This window comes from Tachysurus fulvidraco, chromosome 5, assembly GCF_022655615.1.
Source record: "Tachysurus fulvidraco isolate hzauxx_2018 chromosome 5, HZAU_PFXX_2.0, whole genome shotgun sequence".
Classification (NCBI taxonomy): Eukaryota; Metazoa; Chordata; class Actinopteri; order Siluriformes; family Bagridae; genus Tachysurus; species Tachysurus fulvidraco.
In genome coordinates this window covers 8,390,390-8,410,389 of record NC_062522.1, presented here as the reverse complement: position 1 = coordinate 8,410,389, position 20,000 = coordinate 8,390,390, and the positions used below count along the sequence as shown (strand labels likewise).

The 20,000-nt window shown below is 40.0% G+C and overlaps 1 protein-coding gene across 4 annotated transcripts in view; it reads right to left on the bottom strand.

Moving 5' to 3' along the window:
- The window catches only part of nos1apa (nitric oxide synthase 1 (neuronal) adaptor protein a), a 143,612-nt gene that overhangs the window by 42,096 nt on the left and 81,516 nt on the right, over window positions 1-20,000 (bottom strand). For all 4 annotated transcript variants that reach the window (XM_027154433.2, XM_047813730.1, XM_027154431.2 and 1 more), the window contains 3 exons: window positions 11,752-11,860; window positions 4,947-5,088; window positions 1-77 (listed from right to left, as the gene is read on the bottom strand). The exon at window positions 1-77 is cut by the window's left edge and continues 81 nt beyond it. In XM_027154433.2, the coding sequence (XP_027010234.1) occupies window positions 1-77; window positions 4,947-5,088; window positions 11,752-11,860 (328 nt within the window). The remainder of the gene's footprint in view (window positions 78-4,946; window positions 5,089-11,751; window positions 11,861-20,000) is intronic.

Sequence of the window (20,000 nt, the reverse complement as noted above, 5' to 3'; positions counted from 1 at the left end):
GTCAGGGAGAGGCAACTCCTCAGCGTCGATGTCCGTCTCTTCTGCAAGCGTCTTTTCAGCTCCGGTTAACTCCCGATCTGCAGACAGTTGAAAGAATATTTCAGAGCTTTTCTTTCTTTCTTTTTTTTTTAAGACACTTTCTTTTATTGAGGGAAAAATGTAAACATTATTTTGTTTAAAGATTTTGTTTTTACATTTTTTACTGCCCTTCACAAGCTACATTATAGATTTACATGTTTCCCAGAAAACACAGATTTACACCATTCATCCTGTTCAAAAGTTTACACCCCCTTTCATTTACCATGTTGCCTTCTTAAGAATCAGGGAATGTTTGCAGCTTTACTAATAGTCCTCAGTTACAAAAGAAATGGAGCTTAAAATCACATGGTCTAAGTTGGAAAGTGATCGAAAAGGCTGAAGAGGTTCGAAAACCAAACCCAGAGGGTTATTTTCTGAAGAACTGCCGGTGGTTTAACTGCTCAGGACACCACAAGAGACTTATGAAGGACTTTCAAAACAGTTTTATGAATTAAGCTTAAACGCAGTTTTGACCTGGATGTGTGAATTATTAAGTTATAATTTTGTCTTGTGAACTGTTATGTGAAATAATCTGTACAGTCATAATGAATCTAATGCATGGGGGGAATGGTGGCTTAGTGGTTAGCACGTTCGCCTCACACCTCCAGGGTAGGGGTTCGACTCCCGCCTCTGCCTTGTGTGTGTGGAGTTTGCATGTTCTCCCCGTGCCTCGGGGGTTTCCTCCGGGTATTTTTCCGATTCTATGTAAACTCAGCTGTATGTACAGCTGTTAAATTGCGTGTAGGTTTGAGGGTGTTCATGTCAATGCCACAACAGTAACGATAAGTAACGGGGAACTACTGATGACTTCGTTGCTCAAGATGGAAAGATAAAATAAGAAATCTAACAAGACGGTATAAAAAAAAAAAAAAACATCAGCCTGATGTGAACCTAACTTAAATATAACTTCAATAAAAAAACAATTTTCAATAAAAGTCCATGTATCAAGCTAGTTCCTGTTCCTCACTTTACAGCAGTAATAAACACACATTCTCTAACAAGCCTAGGTTTGCTCTTTGGTAACGTTAATAAAACAGACAAAAACAAAACAAAAACAGCTTGACACGTTCCTGTGAGAAGTAATAGCTTAGTGGTTAAGGTGTTGGACAAAGGTTGTGAGTTTAAATCCCAGATCCACCAATCTACCACTACTGGGCCCTCGAGTAAGGCCCTTAACCTTTTAGTAGCACAGTTGTATTAATGAGATAAATGTAAGGTGCTCAGGATAAGAGTATGTGCCAAATGTTATAAATGTAAATAAAAAGGTGCTCCACTGTTTCTGTACCTTCTCTGAAACTGGAGACTCCTTCCAAAAATCCTAAATAAACATATACATTTAAATATATACCCTTTTTTCGGCATTCTCTCTACATTATCCGTACATTCATGTACTTGAATGAGCTGTTACTATGTTCATATCATTCCCTCTGCGAGCAAAAGACCTTTTAAAGAACGTGAAGGTGATGCTGTTGCTAATATTCATGGAATGTCCAGATTTCATTCAAAGGATAATTTATATAGATATCTTTACTAAGAGACGGATGAGTGATAACATTTTATCATACGTAAGACTTAAACAAAAAAGGCCAAATGAAGCATTACTAACCAAAAATATGTCCATTTCTTGTTTCTTGCTAATGAATTTCAGTCACATGCTTGATATTTTATTCGTTTAATTTCATTTTAATGTTCGTAGAAACTGGAAAGTGTAGAAACGCGAGTCTCGGTTTATAAAAAAAAAAGATCCCCTAAGAATCTTAACGCGATCGAGAAGAAAACTTAAACGGACCGTAATGCACGAGTGTTTAAAAAGTGTTCGTCCTTTGAGTAGCTCGCTGCAATGCTTTAATTAATACGCATCTACACGTGATGTACGTCTGGAGACGTGTGATGGACACCGAGGCTTATTCACGTTCACCAAAATATTTACAGGGAGTTTTAAAGTTACATGCTTTTTCCATGCTCACTACTGGCTCACTGGAGCCTCGATGATGCTTCTGAGATTGTCTCTGAAGCAGAGAGTCTTCCATTGTGCTGGAGCTGATGCTAACAGGAGTGCGTCATATCACTGTGACAGGAGCTGGAGCCAGAGACGGAGCCGGAGCCGGAGGAGCGCGACTCTCGTGTGGCTGAGTGCTGGTGCGTGGGTGACGACGGGGAACTCATATGCATTTCAAAAGCAAGCCACTCCAGAGGGACTGAAGAGCACAGAGCAGGATAATATAATAAGCCTGAACTCATGGCAGAAAGAGAGCCACTGATCATCATAAACATCGTTAGGCTGATTCTCGGTTGTTAAGTCTGACGGTGCTGCGCATAAAACTAAAAAATAGACTCCCTCCCTGTGAGCTCAGGGGAGGAATATAAAGAGCCTCTTTAATTATATTCACTGACGCAAGAACACAACTTCTCATTCCTTCGTTTTTCTCTTATTACTCAGCCGAAAAAGACCACACATAATTTAAAAAGTAATAATAATAATAATACAAGTGAAACAAGACAGGTGACTAGCACTAGAACAGCATTTTTTTTATAAAAAATAAAAGACCATGTTAACCCAAGAATAACAACAAAAAAAACAGACACATATATTATACTATCTTACAGTATAGCTTTAGAAAACATTTATGTTAAAGGTGCGGTGCACGTTGTTTGAAAGCCAATGTTGACATTTGAAATCAACAAAACAAAAATGCCCCTAACTCAAATTGGTGTCACCCCTGTTTTGATAGCCCCGCCCCACACATACATATGTAACCCAGTGACTATTATGGCGGAACCTGCTGGGGCAGCTGGCCGAGGGGATATTTTTATCAATAAATGAACACAATGAGTAATACTATGGTAATTCAAATGTACTGTGTGTTGTACTGTGAAAGGTTTAGCTCCGTTTCACGCGGAAGACGATGTTCAACACCTAGAACCCGAGGCAGAGGTAACGGCAGGTATCCGCCATGTCAGTGTTTCAATCGCTTTCTGCTAATGTCAGACATGCGCACTGAACACTCTCTCCACCGCATATTGACAAGACACGCCCCTTTCTGCTCATTGGCTACATGTTTGTTTTGTTAGTCGGCCCGACTCGGTTTTCTGAAGCATTTTTCAAACATCGTGCACCCCTAAACTAATTTAACTCCAATGGAGTTTACAACTGTTTTGTTGTGCTCATGTTCAGCACCATAAATACATAAATTCATTCATTCATTCATTCATTCATTTTCTACCGCTTATCCGAACTACTCGGGTCACAGGGAGCCTGTGCCTCATTGGACGTCATTGGGCATCGAGGCAGGATACACCCTGGACGGAGTGCCAACCCATCGCAGGGTACACACACACTCTCATTCACTCACACACTCACACACTACAGACAATTTTCCAGAGATGCCAATCAACCTACCATGCATGTCTTTGGACCGGGGGAGGAAACCGGAGTACCCGGAGGAATCCCCCGAGGCACGGGGAGAACATGCAAACTCCACACACACAAGGCGGAGGCAGGAATCGAACCCCCAACCCTGGAGGTGTGAGGCGAACGTGCTAATCACAAAGCCACCGTGCCCCCCACATAAATTCATAAATATTTTCTTTTAACTAGCCTACTGGGGCAAAATGTTTATTGAAAATTAAAAACCTCACACACATCTTTCTGTCTTCTACCAGAAATGTTGATCTCAAACCCATTTCCGTTTCTGCTCTCCGAGACGCCCCGAGTTCTCGTTCATAAGCATAAAAAAATGTCATCTTCAACCACTAAAATTCTATCATTTATCAACAGAGGGAAACCACACGTCTCAACCTGAAAGCCAACAGAGTCCTGATTCGTTTGCGATCAGATCTGCGGTGATAAACCGATTAAAATGATCTTGTAAGACGCTTTCTATTCTCCTGTGACATCGAACGCTAGTAACGCAATTTCACAAATACTTACATAACTCCTTACTTTCTGTTGACCCCTTCGATATATTCAATAAAACAGTATGAAACAATCAACTCGAAATTTCCTCGATTTCTCGTTTTCGGTTTCATTTCATGGCCAGGATTGTCCTCAGAGACACATGAAGCAGCTCTCTACTGTACCTTCAGGACTGCAGCTCATGCTGCATCACAAAACACAATGACGTGCTACAAAAAAACTAAACTCACAGACACCCGTGACTGGTGTCACTGTGAATGACAGGTGAGAGAGTGCAACCTCATCCCTCATGTAACCACAGCCAAACTCACACTCTGAACCCACAACCTCCTGTTTTTGAAGAAGACTTTCCTGAAAGCCCAAAAAAGAAGTTAACATTTATTTCCCTTGCAGAGTTTCTCTCCTAAAGGAAAACATTTATTCTGTAAGATTTATATCGAGTGTAAGAAGGTGAAATCTTGCATCTGTAGTGAAACCCAATCAATATTTTCCAATATGAGGTTTTAATAGGAGGACTGGGGTTGTAGCTCCAGCGCTGGCACTTTTGGGCCCTTGAGCAAGGCCCTTATAACCCAAATAATAGCTGACTCTGATCTCTGACTCAAGCCTCCAAATGTGGGATATGTCATGGAAAGCATTTTTAGAAGCAGTGGTGGCTCATGAAGTTGTTGATCAGGGTTCAAGCCCAAGCACTGCCAAGTTGCTACTGTTGGGCCCTTGAGCAAGGCCCTTAACCATATCTGCTCCAGGGGTGCTATATCCTGGCTGACCCTGTGCTCTGACCATTTGGGATATGTGAAGAAAGAATTTCACTGAGACAAATGAAAGGCTTCTATACTCAACTCTCCAGTCGTTCGTGTGTGTGTGTGTGTGTGTGTGTGTGTGTGTGTGTTGTTCATACTGACACGTTCATTGCAGAGGGAACAGAAGAGTGATAGAGCGCACGGTTCACCTTGTAGGTCGGAGTCTGTGCAGGTCTTGGGGCTGTCAGCATCCTCCTGTCCGTCTGCGTTCTGCTGTGTGTGCTGCAAGCTGAGTTTGTGACAGACCTCGAACGCCTGACCCACCGTCCGCACGATCCGCATGGCCTGGCTCTGTGACAGAAAACATGGCTAATCTCAGTCATTCTGGAAATGTACAACTACCGAGATGCTTAATGTTAGTGTTAAGGATGTGCAGACTGTGGGAGGTGAATGTGTGTGTGTGTGTGTGTGTGTGTGCGCTGGAAAAACTGGCTGGCTCGCTAACAAGCCGAAAAGCATGAAAATGCTGATGCGGTGCTGTCAAGCCGAGAGATTGGTTTTAGATGGAGGGTAGTGTGAGGGAACAAATTTTTTGGGCCTGTCTCTTTTACCCAAAATGATGTCAAGATCTATGTGCAGGGGCAGAGTTACGTGTGTCAGGGTGCTGGAACTTTTATTAACTTTGCTGCCGTTTCCTCACTCATGCATTTACAGAAATCCAACAAAGAAAACAAATTAAAAAATGTAAACTCTATTTAAAATTGTATTGGTTACATACACAGTACATACACAGTATGACATGCACTGAAAGTTTTTTTTTTTTTTAATTCTGGCTATATATTATAAACAAATCAAATAGAGTAGGGTCAAATAGCCCCAAAAATACTATAGAATAAAATAAAATGAAATAGAATAAGATAAAAGAGATGAAATACAATACAACTAAATAAAATAGGAAAAATAAATAAATAAATAAAATAAAAAAATATACCAAAATTAACAAACAAACAAACAAATAAAGGTACAATGCAATTAGCTGTTGAAGTTAGAGTAATGGAAACGGAAATAAAGTGGATGTAGCAGTGAAAGATAAATAGACAAAAATATAAAAATGCAGCAAATGACACAGATTGATGACATACATGGATTTGAATATAGCGTGACTTTTATGGATATTTATTCGAATCAATATGCTCAGTAAACCATTTACACAAAATGCAGATGTTTGTAGTACATGTCTGTGTGTGTAGTTCACATCTGTAAAATCTTTCAGTCCTTTCAGAAACGGTGCTACATTTTTCATTCATTCATTCATTCATTCATTTTCTACCGCTTATCCGAACTACCCCGGGTCACGGTGAGCCTGTGCCTATCTCAGGCGTCATTGGGCATCGAGGCAGGATACACCCTGGATGGAGTGCCAAACCATCGCAGGGCACACACACTCTCATTCACTCACACACACACACACACACACACACACACACTACGGACAATTTTCCAAAGATGCCAATCAACCTACCATGCATGTCTTTGGACCGGAGGAGGAAACCGGAGTACCCGGAGGAAACCCCCGAGGCACGGGGAGAACATGCACAAGGCGGAGGCGGGAATCGAACCCCCAACTCTGGAGGTGTGAGGCAAACGTGCTAACCACTAAGCCACCGTTACCCCCGCTACTTTTTTCAGACAGATGAAATACACCCACACTGATTTAAACCTAATACTCACATGATCTTACAAACTCAGGGATTAAATCAGGAACCTTGTAGCTATGAAGCCAATGCACTCTCCCTATGTGCTATATATATTATTTTTTACTGTCACTAAATGCTTTGCCTTTCTCTCGCTCCTATAACAGAGGCAGTACAAACACACTTAACGTTTAACATGAATCAAAAGCAATGGCTTGCCTCGATGAGAGCGGCAGAACGGCTGATGTTATCACGGCAGTATGGAGGCTTCTCCTCCGGAACAGCTTCAGGCAGCTCATTGCAGCGCAGGTACAGCTGGTGATGTGCAATGACTGTGAACGTCACTGAAAATGTGCTTTACTGTGATGAAGTGATGCTGGAGAAAGAAATGAACCAGCGAGCCAAGAGAATTAGGTTCTGCAGAGACCGGCGTTATATAATGAGCCTGTTTTGAGCCGCTGTGTGCCAAAGTGGCCACGTTTTCGCCTCAACAACCCGGAGACGCTGCTGAAATCTCTCGATTGCGTCAGGAAGCCGTAATGACTTCTCTGTCTTTTAAATTCATTGCTTTGTATTTAAAGGTGAGCCGATGCCAAGAGGGTGAGCGCGCTCTTTCTGAAAATTAGCAGCTAGTAAGAAAGTCGCTTTGTCAAACCCAGAGGACGGAACTATTGTGCAGAGGAAAAAGAAACCCTAGAAAATGGAGGAGACCATTACAATACCCAGTGACATTTTTATCCAATCTGCCCTTCAGATATTTAGCATTAATCTAAACAAGCTTTCATTTCATGACATGATGTTTATTCAGGTCTCATCATATGCATATTTAAAGGTCTTAGTGGGGGGTGGATGTGGGGGGATAATACTTGATTATGCCATGTTTTAGATGCTTTCTTATTCCGTGAACCGAATATCCCTTCATTACTGCTGCGTTCGAGTTCCTCGGAAATCCGGATTACAGATTTTTTGCCTGTGTGGTGTAAAAAGCCAGTCAGAAAAACAGAAGGAAAACAAAACAAACAAACAAACAAAAAAAAAAAAAACGAGCTAGCTAGTCAGCTAAGTATGGCGCAGTAGTGACTCAAGGTTTAAGGATCTGGGTTGTTAGTTGGAAGAAGATCAGCGTTCAAGCCTCTGCTCTGCCAAGCTGTCACTGTTTGGGCTTCGAGCAAGGCCCTTAGCCCTCTCTGCTCCAGGTATGCAGCATCATGGCTGACCCTAACCTTTAAAGTTCAGATATGTGAAGAAAGAATTTCACTGTTCTGTAATGTACATGTGGTGATGATAAATGATCAATGTCTTCTGCAAATGATCCAAAATGCAGCTGCCCGGCTTGTTTTCAACCTGCCAAAGTTCTCACATACCACCCCGCTGCTGCGATCCCTCCACTGGCTTCCGGTAGCTGCACGCATCCGATTCAAAACACTGATGCTGGCCTACAAAGCCAAAAATGGACCAGCTCCCTCTTACCTCAAAGCCCTCATCTCTCCTCGCACTGCACCCCACACCCTCCGATCTACCAGCACTGCTCGACTGGTTCCACCATCTCTCAGGGTAAGAGGTAAGTACACTACAAGACTCTTCTCTGTTCTGGCACCAAGGTGGTGGAACGAACTTCCCCTCGAGGTCCGGACAGCTGAGTCACTGGCTTGTTTCAATCGGCGATTGAAGACCTACTTATTCAGGAAACACTTCAACTAGCACTTCTTTCCTTATCTTTTGCAAAAAAGAAAAAACAAAACACAACCATTGACACTTTTTCATTGTAACTTTGAACAAATGTTTTAAACTCATGCTATCTTAAGTATGTAACCTAGTGAACCAGCATTAATGTATTCAATGTTAGAGATTTAAGCACTTATGTACGTCGCTCTGGATAAGGGCGTCTGCCAAATGCTGTAAATGTAAATGTAAATATATGATAAAGTAATATGTGATATATGGTAAATATATGAATTTGTCCAAGGCTTCACTTTTATACAGGTGTGTGAACGTGTTTTGCACCACATTCACTGCAGCGACTGTAGCAATCAGTGTGAAAGCGTGCGAGAAGCTTAGTTTGTGATTCACAGAATAGGATTTGTGTGCCTGCAGTAAAGAATTTAGGAAAGTGAACTTCTGCGTTTGTGAGGAAAAAAAAAATAAAGATTGCGACTCTAGAAACATTTTTCCTCAGTGCCTTAAATTTCCCATGGTTTTTAACTTCACCGTCACAGACGCTCAGCTTATTTCGCTCAAATAACACCTCGTGAATTTCAGTCTAATGGACTCTTTTGTGTATTTAAATATATCATTATAAAATAGATTAAATATCCCTAGCTTTCCGTGGAACAGTATATTACGATGTTAAAGCAAGGGGAAACGAAGAGGCTGTAATTTAGGTTAGCTATTTGAACGTCAGCTGATCAACCCGGTCCTCAGAAACTGTGCCTGAAGAATTCCAGTCTGAGCTGATAGACTGATCCTAATCAGCTAGAACAGTGATGGGAAAAGTGATCTATCATGCAGTAATGCTGTGCGGTGTTTGATGTGAGCACCGTGTGCTGGTGCTAAGCGTTGTCATCCAGAGGAATCATCAGCTTTTCCTCCATGGCATTTTACACAGGGAATTAATAGCCAGATAAATAACTCCTGCGATAGTTGTATTTCTAGCTGCCGATTTGTGGCCGTACTCAGATGTAGAGAATCCTTGATGGTGTCTGAACCATCCTGGTAGAACACAATATGTGACGTGACGTGACATACGGCTAAGTACGGTGACCCATACTCAGAATTCGTTCTCTGCATTTAACCCATCCAAAGTGCACACACACAGCAGTGAGTGAACACACACACACCGTGAACACACACCCGGAGCAATAGGCAGCCATTTATGCTGCGGCGCCTGGGGAGCAGTTGGTGGGGTTCGGTGCCTTGCTCAAGGGCACCTCAGTCGTGGTATTGCCGGTCCGAGACTCGAACCCACAACATTAAGGTTAGGAGTCAGACTCTCTAACCATTAGGCCACGACTTCCTCAATATCTACACTTTAGTCTGACTGTAAGTAAACCAGACGAAGCAAACGATTTCCCCATCACGTATTGTATTTTAACAGACAGGAAACAACAAAACTCCCATAATTATTTGAGTGAAACTGAGATGAATTAGCACACCATCCATCCATCTCCACTTCCTTTTACCTGGGAATGAGGTAGATGAGACACCAGTCCATTTACAGCACCTTACCTTAAATTTGCAGCATTTGGCAGATGCCCTTATCCAGATCCATTTACATTTTATCTCATTTATACAACTGAGCATTTGATGATTGAGGGCCTTGCTCAGGGTCCCAGGTAGCTTGGTGGACCTGGGATTCAAACTCACAACCTTCCGACAGGTAGACCAACAGCTCAACTGCTAAGCAACCACATCCCCATATACATACATTCACACACTATTTGACAACTACAGGACATTTGGCATGGCTGATCTACACCTAGCATGTTTTTAGGAGTTGGCCTCCTTTGAGTCCAGAGACTCAAAAGGAAGCCCCGGTTAACAACCCCAGTTAAAAAGCATCATCCTGCATCCCACAAATACAAAATAGATGCTGAGGGAAAAACAAAAAAATCTTGATTTTCCCTGCATCTGGTCAAACAGCATTTGAACAAGTTCCCAACTTTAAATCAAACTGGAAATCAAATTTTTAAGCAAGACTGGGATCTTAATCTTCATCTAATTAACCCAGGTTTATCTCATTTCAAACCCGGTGAATGCCTGGTGACTGAGGCATGAATTTTAGCGACTTTAATCAGTGAAAAAAAATAAGCTCCGTCGGCCAAGAACCGCAAAGAAGAGGCGCTCGTGTCCGGTGTAAGATCAGCTGGAAGCGTCTTCTCCTCCTCTCCCTTTCGCAGTCTATTAATGAGCCGGATGTCTGCTCTGTGCTTTCTGCTCTTTAATTGACCCCCCAGGGTGTCGCCTTCTTTAACAGTTCCTCATAACGACACGCTATTAACAGTGGACCATAAAACAGAGTGTTCCTGCAGCTTAGCTCTCTGGGGTAGACAGGTGCAATAGTTAGACACGTCCCTGTTCTGTAAGGTTCAGCCTTAACCTGATTCATAACTTTCGGAGGAAGTGAGTCGGTTCTGTTCTGTAAAGCCTCGCTCATTTGTAATAGAACTAAAAATGAGCCTATTATGAGCTAGGGATATTATTTTTATTATTTCATCTGCCGACATTCACGCTTCAGAGAGCTTTTCTACTGTAGATGAGAAGAGATACAAAAACGGTCTGATGTGAAGAGATGTGTCACGGACACCGGCGTCCGGGCGACTCGAACGCTGCTCGACATGCACAGGCTGTGTTAGTTATTTTTTTCTCCACTGCCTTCTACTAGCGCTCCATTATTACTGAAGTAATAATGAGTTTCTCTCTGGATTTTCCTTTAGAGATACTGAAAAGTCAGCCAAGGCGTAAAAGTTAGAGCAATTATTCATGAAGCATGAAATAATACGGTGTTTCTATTAAGTGCTTTTTCTTACTAAATGTTACAAGTTATACATTTTAGGATCGGGAAATTAGGACATCCTGTGATGCTTTATAATGTCTGTAAATCTATCTACAGTATGTTGCACTGCTAACATCTGTAAAAGACTCCTCTGGTATTGTGCTTACAGTTAAAGTCAGTTTTACATCATTTCTTATTTGTAGATAGATAGATAGATAGATAGATAGATAGATAGATAGATAGATAGATAGATAGATAGATAGACAGACAGACAGATAGAAAGATAGATAGATAACATGCACAGATGAGAGATAGATAGATAGATAGATAGATAGATAGATAGATAGATAGATAGATAGATAGACAGACAGACAGACAGACAGACAGATAGATAGATAGATAGATAGACAGACAGACAAATAGACAGACAGACAGACAGACAGACAGATAGAAAGATAGATAGATAACATGCACAGATGAGAGATAGATAGATAGATAGGCAGACAGACACAGATAGATAGATAGATAGATAGATAGATAGACAGACAGACAGACAGACAGACAGACAGACAGACAGACAGATAGATAGATAGATAGATAGATAGATAGATAGATAGATAGATAGATAGATAGATAGATAGATAGATAGATAGACAGACAGACAGACAGACAGACAGACAGACAGATAGATAGATAGATAGATAGATAGATAGATAGATAGATAGATAAATGGATGGATGGACAGACAGACAGACAGACAGACAGACGTACAGACAGATAGATTATTGATCCATAAAAGAATAATAGAGGCAATGACAAGTGACTCACCTTCTTCTTGGACTTGAAGACGTTGCACCTGAACACGTTGCTCTGTCCATCTCTCGCTATATAACTGAAGATTTTCAGATCTTGTGAATCGTGTGACACGTAGAAGATCCTGTGAAAACAGGGCAGTGATTCAGAATGGGATAAGTGGTATATCGATGGTCTCCAAATTCAGGCAAACGTGTAAAATGTGAATTTTATTTGAAGCAGAAAAGTTGTTGTTTTTTTTGGGTTCATTTGTATTCCATGTACCTGCCTTGCCTGTAATCTGTAATTATTGTGCATTCAATAAAGACGATTAAGTGCAGGATCTCGACCTTGTACAATAAAAGAAACCTGATAAAAAAAAAACGTCTTAAACATAAAAGTCAGCAGGACGAGTTCATTAAGCTGCACATGGCAGCCGCCGACGAACGCTGACCGTCTGAGATAAAATGTCTCCAGACAATGCTAGAGGAGAGAAAAGAACAGCTACCGCTCATTGACAAGGCTTGACTGCTTCATGATCCAATGAAATCAAATCTGTACATTACTTCCTTTAATACAGAGACACTTTTTTGTGGAGTAAAAACCTGCTCTACTCCACTGTAGATCTACTTGAACCAAGCTATCTAATCTAGTTAGCTAATGCACACTATTTTTAAACCAACTAGCTAACCGTATAAAGAATAAGAATTAGAATGTGCTGTGATCGATTAAAACATTCAATTTATGGCGTTTGTCAGACGAATTTAAAGTCTCTATGAATGAATACGTCCTGATTCTGGTTCACTTGACTGGACTAAAAATACTGCCTGACTAAATACTCAGTTGGGAGAAAACTAGCGAGAAAACTAGCGAGGGTTTTTATTTCAGGATCTGTCATGACAGAAAAAAAACAGCCTTTATATTTATTTATATATTAATGCGAAAACTGCAGATTTCTTCTCAAGCTGTGAAACATGAACCTATAAATGGTCACATTGTCTTTCAGATCTTTCAAATAAATAAATAAATAAACAAACAAACAAACAAATAAATAAATAAATAAAAGAAAGAAGAAGAAGTAAGCGGTTTGCAGTGATTTTATCACTTGTTATTGTAGCTGCTGGTTGCAGTGTATTATTAAAAAAGAGTCATACAGAGGGTGTGTGTGTGTGTGTGTGTGTGTGTGTGTGTGTGTGTGTGTGTGTGTGTGTGTGTAATAATGTCAGTGTCACTCCTTGGCACATCAATAGACCTATAAAGCTTCTTTCACAATCACCCTGATGCACACGATCAGTCACATGCTTTATAATGCGCTTTTTCAGACACGGCTGTTGTTTTCCTTCTACGTGTCGGTGGATTAAGTGACGATCGGTAAACGTGTGAAAGGGTTGAACTCTGGGTGAAAATTGTTATTCAGATCATATGACATCAGAGATGGGGGACTCGAGTCATATGACTTGACTCGAGTCAGATTTAGGTCGCAAATTTGAGACTTGCTTGACAAATATTAAAAAAAAGACTCGACTTGACTTTGACTTGACATTCATGACTTGAGACTTGACTCGGACTTGAGTTAAATGATTCAGAGATGGGGGACTCGACTTGACTCGAGTCAGAATTAAGTCGCAAATTTGGGACTTGAGAATTGCTTGACAATTATTAAAAAAAGACTTGACTTGACTTTGACTTGACATTCATGACTTGAGATTTACTTGTGACTTGCACATGTGTGACTTACTCACATCTCTGTATAACATACACAACACAACACGATCAAATTAGACAGCAGAAGCCCTAAATATTAAGAACTCAAGTACACACCTAAGACAGAGAGTTGTTTTGCTTTCTTTAAATGTTATGTTAATAATGTTAATAATGTTATGAAAGGTAGTTACACATCTGTTTAAATCCAGATCTGAATATAAACCAGAAGTGGATGTGGCCTACAGTGGAAGGTCTTGGTCTGACAGGTCAACTTCTTGTCGGGTTTCAGTCCTAATGCAGACCTCTTGTCGAAATTGGCTTTAAAAAACACACAGGCAAAAAAAAACCCCAAACATCAGCGCTACTCTCCCTTTCCACCGTCCACTGCTACGAGGACAAACGTTCATCTCGAATGAATATCGCACGATGAATGTAATGAGTTCAGCGAGTTTTGCAGAGGAGTTTAAAAAGCCGGATGGCTGAAAGGTGCTGGATGGTGTGCGGTTTTGTATTTCACTGAAGCCTGGAGGAATAGTTTAACAGCTCTGGGTCAGAGGCTGTGGAATGAAAGAGGAAAGTGTGGAGGAGGAAACAGAGTCTTGTTTAAGGCTTGGTATTTATATAACCTCTGATTTCCAGCGTGTTTACATTCATGAATGGATTCGCTATTCAAAAAAATCACTTCTTACTTTCTTTATAGTCACCGGCTTCTGTTTCGTAAAGAAGAAAACAAGACACGGTGTGCGGATATAGGAAATTATTTGACGACGCTAAGGTCAGGGGCGTTGCTAGGGTTGGAAGAGATGAGGGGCTTAGACTCCTGAGACTGTCTCACAGTTATTATTACCTTACCAATTCTTCCAGTGAATGAATGAATGAATGAATGAATGAATGAATGAATGACGACTAACCACAGTGCCACCTGTTGACCACAATAGGTACTGTTCTGTTCTGTTTAACAGTTCAACACATAAGTCTTAAAACTGTGTATAGCTGAATGAACGTGTAAAATAAGCGTTAACGGACAGACGGGTTTCTTTTCCTGGTAAATATTGTACTTAATTTGTGGTGTAAAATATTTTCAGTCTTCAAAAGACCAGGGGCTGTTAACAGTACATTAGGGGCTTAAGCCCCATCCTCACAACACCACTGGCTAAGCTGTGTTACTTTTAGAACCTTGAAGCTGGTGATTTTGTTAAAACAGCATGTTCTGAAAGGTTTTATTCCTCTTATATTACAAAGATCATTAACATAGTTTAGAGGATCAGGGTTCAAGTCCCAGCAATGCCAAACTGTCACTGTTGGGCCCTTGAGCAAGGCCCTTAACCCTCACTGCTCCAGTGGTGCTTTACCATGCCTGACCCTGTGCTCTAACCCCAACCTCCAAAGTTGGGATATGTGAAGAAAGAGTTTCACTCTGCTGTAATGTATATGTGACAATAATAAAGGCTTCTTCGGTTTCTTCAAAATGCTAACGCTAATGTTTTATTAATTAATAAATATCCCATTGTACCTTTTTATACACATTGTGGGAACAAGACAGATACAAAAAAAAAAAAAAAAAAAAACACTATATGGCAAAAACGCAAGTAAACACTGGAGACACCTTCAAAAAATGTTCATCTCTTTACAGAAAACCTTTTCTTCGATGTCAGATAACACTTTACGATCATTTTGCGGCATTTACACAATACCCAAGTTCCAGTGAATTACTAGAGATGACAACGTATTAGAGCTGGAACAGCTGTCAGATCTGCTTTAATAGGAAATGAATCAACACCTTCTGCCTCATCAGTATTACCATTTCAATAGAGCTAGGGTAGAAATGCCAATCGACCGCTCTATGAGTGTGTGTGTGTGTGTGTGTGTGTGTGTGTGTGTGTGTGTCAAAGTAACTCCCTCAGACTCTGCTGAGTCATGGCTCATTATTTCAGGCAGGATACTGAGATCAGATTCATGGCATCACTGCAGACTTAGACCTGTCTGACCTTTCCAGTCAGAGCTCGGCTCGGGAGATTTCTTCCTCCGAGTGTGCTTTTTCTCTCCAGCATAAACCCGTTAATCTCTGACCCACTTCCATGCTAATTTACTCAGAGAATAAAGATTGAATTATTTTTGCGCTGCGCTCAGAAATCTTGGGCTGGATCTCTGTGCATTTTAAACTGGTGCTGGTGAGAAGCCGTGTGTTCGCCCGTTCGTCGGCACCACGGGGTGATGCGGTGCGGTGGATTAAGCTCAGATTAACACCAACTGTAGAACACCAATTCCTTCCTCTTTGATTTATCACGAACGAGAACAAAACAGCAGCCGGGATTTCTGCTGAGCTCGGTGGTGTTCGTTTCATTTCAGCATTTGTTCTGCATGAGAAATATTCTTATTATATAAGATACTGTTTGTGCGTGTGTCATCTAGAAAGTATTTAACTCTGATGGAAGCTAGAAATGCGACAGACTTTTAGGAAACAAAATAATCATCCTACCTAAAGACCAACATGAAGTCAGGGGTTCAAAAGCTGCTAATGACACGGCTATTATTTGACAAATAACATACTTATTTATTTAGTAAATATGTCACTTTTTCTGTTAAGAGTTCCATTATTTTCATAAAACGTTATTTCTTGTTCTCGCATAGTTCACAGCAGCTATAAAGGGCAGCGGCAGCTCAAGTGGTTAAGACTCTGGGTTGTTGATCAGAGAATCAGGGTTCAAGCCCCAGCACTGTTAAACTGCCACTGTTGGGTCCTTGAGCATGGCTCCTAACCCTCTCTATACTAGAGAGTTGGGATATACAAAGAAAATTTCTGCTTCAGAGTGTTTACAGTGTTCTGTAAACAGTTTTTTTTTTCTATAGAAACGATACTGTATTAAAACGAGTGCATTGACATTAAAGGTGGGGTGTACCTTGTTTGAGAAATGCTTCTGAAAACTGAGTCGGGCCGACAAACAAAACAAACGTGTAGCCAATGAGCAGAAAGGGGCGTGTCTTGTCAATATGGGCGGAGAGAGTGTTCAGTGCGCATGTGTGTGACATTAGCAGAAAGCGATTGAAACATTGACATAGAGCATAAAAACATTAAGCGAAGAAAGGCTTACGATAAGGCAAGAAGTAGGACGTGTTAATATAGGATCAGCCTTCCAGCGCTGGAGAGAACTGAAGGAGCGGGAAGTTGGCCACATTCACAGATTGGAGTTTCCTGAGTCAATAACTCCTGAGCTAAACGCTGTTACTACACAAATAACACCTCTTTTCTATCGTAGTAATGTAGAGAGGCAGCTACAACCGCGTTTTGTGTAGTAACAGCGTTTAGCTCAGGAGTTATTCACTCGGGAAACTCCAATCTGTGAATATGTGGCCGACTTTACTTAAGACACTGAGGCGCTTTTTTCCTTCTCGATAGGTGAGTAACGTTGGTTTTGCTTTGTTACACAGAACTAATATATGCCTTTGTCCTTTACATGATTATGCTTGTGTGTCATTTTTGCTTGTTTGTTTATCTGCAATCGTATCGTTCTTCCCTTCTTCCCATTATTTGCCTGAGTTATGTATGTATGTGTGGGCGGAGCTATCAATACAGGGTTGGGACCCATTTGGGTTAGGGGTGTGTTTGTTTTGGTGATTTCAAATGTCAACATTGGCTTTCAAACAACGGAGACCCCACCTTTAACAGCTGCTGCAAGAAAACGACAGCTCTGTAAAATAAATAATTACACACCATTAAAAAAAAGTGAAATTTCTGAAATTTCTGATTATATCCAGGGCAAAACAACATTGTGTTTTATTTTTTGTATGTATTTTTAGTTTAAAAAACTAAATAGAAAACACATTACTATTTACATCCTATGAACTATTACCGAACAGAAAGTTTCTAACCATTTTGTTTCAGTGACACTTTTTGCCTGGAGTAAGAAATCTCATTTGTCTTGATATATACCGTTTTTTATTCCAATGCATATTTTAGTGAATATAACAACAGCAGCAACAACAACAACAAAAACGAGCATGCTAAGAGGTGATAGAACTTTTAAATACTTTATTTCCAAAAGGCTCTTGTTGGAGTTTATTTATTTATTTTACTGTGTCTGAATCAAAATTATTCTCCAAAGCACTATGTAGGTTTAAGAAGGTTAACTGTGTTTTATCCCATGTAGTAAACTTAAACAGTAAAGTCAGCTGAGGGAAATCAATCATTAATAAATATATAATACATTAATATTTATTAATTGTATATTTTTTTATTATATTATATTACTACATATTATATACCATATACTATATGAATATATGCTATATTATATATTTTTGTAAATGAAATTGCATTCATTTATTTTTTCTACAAATAAACGAATAAATAAATAAACAAACAAACAAACAAACAAACTAATAAATAAGTAAAAAAAATTGTATTTCCTTATTTATTTCATTTTATAAATAAAAACAAAGCAATAAAAATTTATGTGGAAAAAAAACAAGTCTTCAAGAAAGTCAAGTCTTAAATGACAAAATACAAAAATATTGTTTTGCTAATATTTTTATTTAATATTTTTCATTACTATTCAAATGCATTTTTAATGCTAAATATCTTTTTGGGGTAATTTAAATGTTCTTTTTTAAATTTCACAGCACTAATATTTTGCAATTGACATTTTTTTCCCATTTTGTAAGATATTTAAAAACAAAAACAAAATCAAGGTCAATTAAAAATATGAAGAATAAATGAGAAGCTGGAAAGTCTTGCAGAGCTGGAGCATCCAAATCACAGCTATGTTTGATTAACTAATAATAATTTAAAGGTATTCAAAGTGCCAGCATGGGCTGCTTCTGTTTTACCGCTTTTCAAAGGAGCTATTGGAATCTCAGTGTGTAGCTGCAGTCGTGTTCAGATGTGTCCTGCTGCTGCATTTATGTAGGTGATATGACGTGTTATAAACCTCCTCTCATCCTAAAGCGATACACGACCGTCAGCGCATCATGAATCTTTCAGAGCACTGGTGTAATGACCGCCGAAGAGCTCGGGATCACAAAGCAGACATTTTATGTGCGTCTCTACGAAAACATGCATTTTTTGTATACATACACAATACACACAAACGGCAAGCTGAATTTTTTATGTTTGGCTTTACTCCTGCTCATAAAAGCTGTCAGTGACTCCTGATGTTAGCGCTTAGTTTGGGCTCAGTGCCTAAGGTAAAGAAATGTCCATCACGGCTCTTCAGGGAACTGCTTCGACTCACACGGTGAAGAAGCTGAGAGAGAGGCTGTCTAAATGCCATTATACGCTCCTCGCTCAAGGAGCTCTCGCACCGTGGCCAATCCCCTGAGCTTCATTTTACACGCTCACTTACGTTACCAACATTATCATTCCACGTGATGATCAGACTTTATCTTCTGGAATAATGAGTAATCTTGGTAAATGGTGTTAAAATAAAACGTATCAGACTTTTTAATCCGTTTAATGTTTTGGGGCGTCCACACATCCACACTTCCAGCTACGGTCGGGTCCGTAAGTGTCTGGTCAGTTTTTGTACCTTTGTACGTTGCGACAATTGATTTGAAACGAATCAGTCGATATGCGATTGAAGTGTAGACTTTCACAGGCTATGATGTAATTGGGCACTTATAACAATTATAAAGAGAAGGATTTTTTTTAATTCATGAAGTCTGGACCCAATGAACATCACCAAAGGCTGAGTTTCCTCCTTCGTCTTTTACGTTTACATTGTGGTGTAAATTTCTAATCTTAAGATGTTCATAAGGCTTTGTTCTTCTATGCTTGTACCCTGTGTGCATCATAACCAGAGACTGACATCGTCATCAGTAGGTTTTGTTAAGATTATGACAAGGACAGTAGGGACTGGGGACGAGTTGTCCATAAATAATGTCCTATAGGTCCTCTAGAAGACCTTGGCCTGGTCAGATTAGCTTGATCAGGAGATACATGAGGTAATGTTGAGCCAATGATTGATGATGTTTTGCTTTACATATCTTCTGTTCTTCTTGGGTTCTGTCTATAAAACCTTGATGTAATCAATGATCTTGGCCCTTCATCTCTCATGCTACATGTGAAGTGTTGGGTCCTGCTGCGCAGCTGAGCACAATAAATTGTGTAACCTTTTTTACTATTGCTCGTGTCTACCAGTGTTATACTTTATTATTTAAATCTCTCGAACCTCAGAACTTCCACAACAATTTGGCGTTGTCGAGCAGGATTCCCATTTACAGCGTTTGGCAGTAATCTTATCCAAAGCGAGGTACAATTTAAGTCCCTATCACTGAATATTAACTCTGGTTCACTAGGTTACAGACTTAAGATACCATGAGCCTAAAACACTGTTCAAAGTGCAATTTATATATATATATATATATATATATATATATATATATATATATATATATATATATATATACACACACACATACACACATACAAGAAACAGGGGAGAAAGTGCTAGTTCAAGCATTTCACGAAGAAGCAGGACTTTAACTGTCGTTTGAAGATAGCTAGTGACTCACTTATACATCTTTTCCACCAGAAAGAACCGGGTGCTGGTTCAGAGCTAGTGCTTGCGCTGGCGAGCCTTCCA